We start from the raw sequence: 1963 nt of genomic DNA, 5'->3' as shown, positions 1-1963 counted from the left end.
AGTCTACCGTATCCCAGTCTGACGTGGTACTTAGGGTCTCTCTAGCACTATGAGGGGGTGCGGGGTTGCCTCCAGCATTCCCAGGGCCCCCAGCTATGGCAGGAGCTGTACCTTGGCAGGGAAGTAGGCAGGGTGGTTCTCAGAGAAGAGGCGCTGGAGACAGTGAATCCACAGCCTCTTCTCTTCTTGGTTCTTGGCCTGGGGGTGGGTGAGGTTGGAGCTGGACCCAGGTTTGAGGTCTGGGGGAGGCCCTGACCAGCAGCCCCACCCTGTGCTCACCTGCAGCAGGTGCCTGTGCTTCGGAATGGTCAGATCAGACACCTTGAACCCTAGGGGGTCCCGAGGATTCTCACTCACACTCAGGTTACAGCACTGGAGGAATGGGGTTGGGGGTGGATAGAGAAGAAAGCAGAGCTCTCAGGCTTAGCTATGTCCCAGGTCCATCTGGGTGCCCTCCTCGCCAGGCCCTCCCTGATACAGTGGGTTAGAAAGTATCACAGCCACTGCGGCACAAGTTCAATCCCCGGCCAGGGAGCTGACCCACAGGGCACGGCAGACCCCTCCTGTCTCCCCACTGCTCCCCTCAGCAGTTTATTTCAGCCGATCTGCCTGTTCTGCTCCCCACTCTGTGTCTGATGAATCCTCTCATCCCTTGCACCTCTGGCCTGTACCCCAGTTCTTGTCTGCATAAGTAAATACATAAATGTTTAAAAAGCAAAAAGAAAAAGTCATGCCCTCAGGCTGCAAGGTGGAGACCTTTCCCTCTGCTCACCTCCCACCAGGCTGGGCTCAGATCGCCAGGCCACCTCTCCCCACCCTCCCTGAGCATGCAGTGTCCCCCCATGAAGATGCTCACCTGGTGGAAACCACCAGCCCCTCTCGCTCCACCCCTCCTTATCAAGCCTCGCTCCTACCCCCAGACTTGAGAAGACCTGGCCCCATTTAAGGGCGGCCCTTTCCTTGCAGCCCCCGGCGACCCCAGCCACCCCTCCGCGTATACGGGTCCAGTTACGTCCGATAAACCCGTTCCAGCCCCGCCCCGCCCCCAAACTCACAAAGATGTGGCCCTTGTAGGTGTACTCGGGGCCCCGGCGCTTGGCCACCAGCAGCATCCGTGAGAACAGGAAGAGCAGCCGCTCACCCCCTCGGAGTCGGGGGCCGCCTCCGCCGCCACCTCGGAATGCACCTTCCAGCACCAGCTCCCCAAAAGCACTGAGCTCCGGGCCAGTCCAGCCGCCCAGCCGCCGCTGCACTTCCTGCCGGGACCCCCGCGGGCGAGCACACGGGCAGAGCGGCACAGCGGTGGGGGGGCCGGTCAGCAACTAGGCGCGGCCCCAGCGCACCTCGGGGCGCCCCCCACCCCGCTGAGGGGCGCCCCCGCTGGTCACCTGGAGGCGCGCCGCGTGCTCCTGCTTGCGCTTCATGTCGTTGATGTACCAGGCGACCGCCGTCATGGACACGATGGCCTCCTCCACTGTCTCACGGCCGCCGCCGCCCGGGCCCTCGGCCCAGTGCTTGCCCAGCTCCTGGCGGGCGTCACCGGGCCGCCAAGCAGAGGGCAGGGAGGGAGAAAGGACGTAAGAAACGCAGCAGCACAAAGGTGGGGTGACGAGCCCAGCGGCGGAGAGGTGCACGCAGCCGGGCCAGCCGCCGCGCCCCGCCGCACCCAGGCGCCAGCACTCCTGGAGTCCAGATGCCGCCGGTGGGCCCACCCGCCAGCTGGACCACCGGGTGACCGGTGGGCAGGACCCTGCCCTCCCTGAGGCCCAGGCGCAGCTGACCTGCAGCAGCAGATGGTACTTGAGGATCCTCTGGACTGGCTTCAGCAGGAAGCTCTGCAGGGGCAGCGAGTGCTGGAGCTGGGCCTGGCGCTGCTGCAGCCACAGTGCTGCCGGTGGGGACAGCGAGAGCTCCCGGAGGAGGGCCAGGGAGCTGGGGGCACAGCGCGGTCAGGGGCGGGCGC

The 1963-nt window shown here is 65.1% G+C and overlaps 1 protein-coding gene across 1 annotated transcript; it reads right to left on the bottom strand.

Moving 5' to 3' along the window:
- Positions 1-28: 28 nt before the first annotated feature.
- On the bottom strand, positions 29-1943 carry LOC101631327 (pleckstrin homology domain-containing family G member 2-like; the record flags this gene model as incomplete). Its single annotated transcript, XM_004695834.2, has 5 exons — positions 29-198; positions 280-372; positions 1056-1256; positions 1389-1526; positions 1782-1943. Coding segments are annotated over 5 exons (699 nt in total), but the record flags the coding sequence as incomplete, so codon positions are not given.
- Between the last annotated feature and the right edge of the window lie 20 nt (positions 1944-1963).

This window comes from Condylura cristata, unplaced genomic scaffold (assembly GCF_000260355.1).
Source record: "Condylura cristata isolate star-nosed mole 26May11 unplaced genomic scaffold, ConCri1.0 scaffold01131, whole genome shotgun sequence".
Taxonomy (NCBI): domain Eukaryota; kingdom Metazoa; phylum Chordata; class Mammalia; order Eulipotyphla; family Talpidae; genus Condylura; species Condylura cristata.
This window is presented reverse-complemented; position numbering and strand designations above follow the sequence as displayed.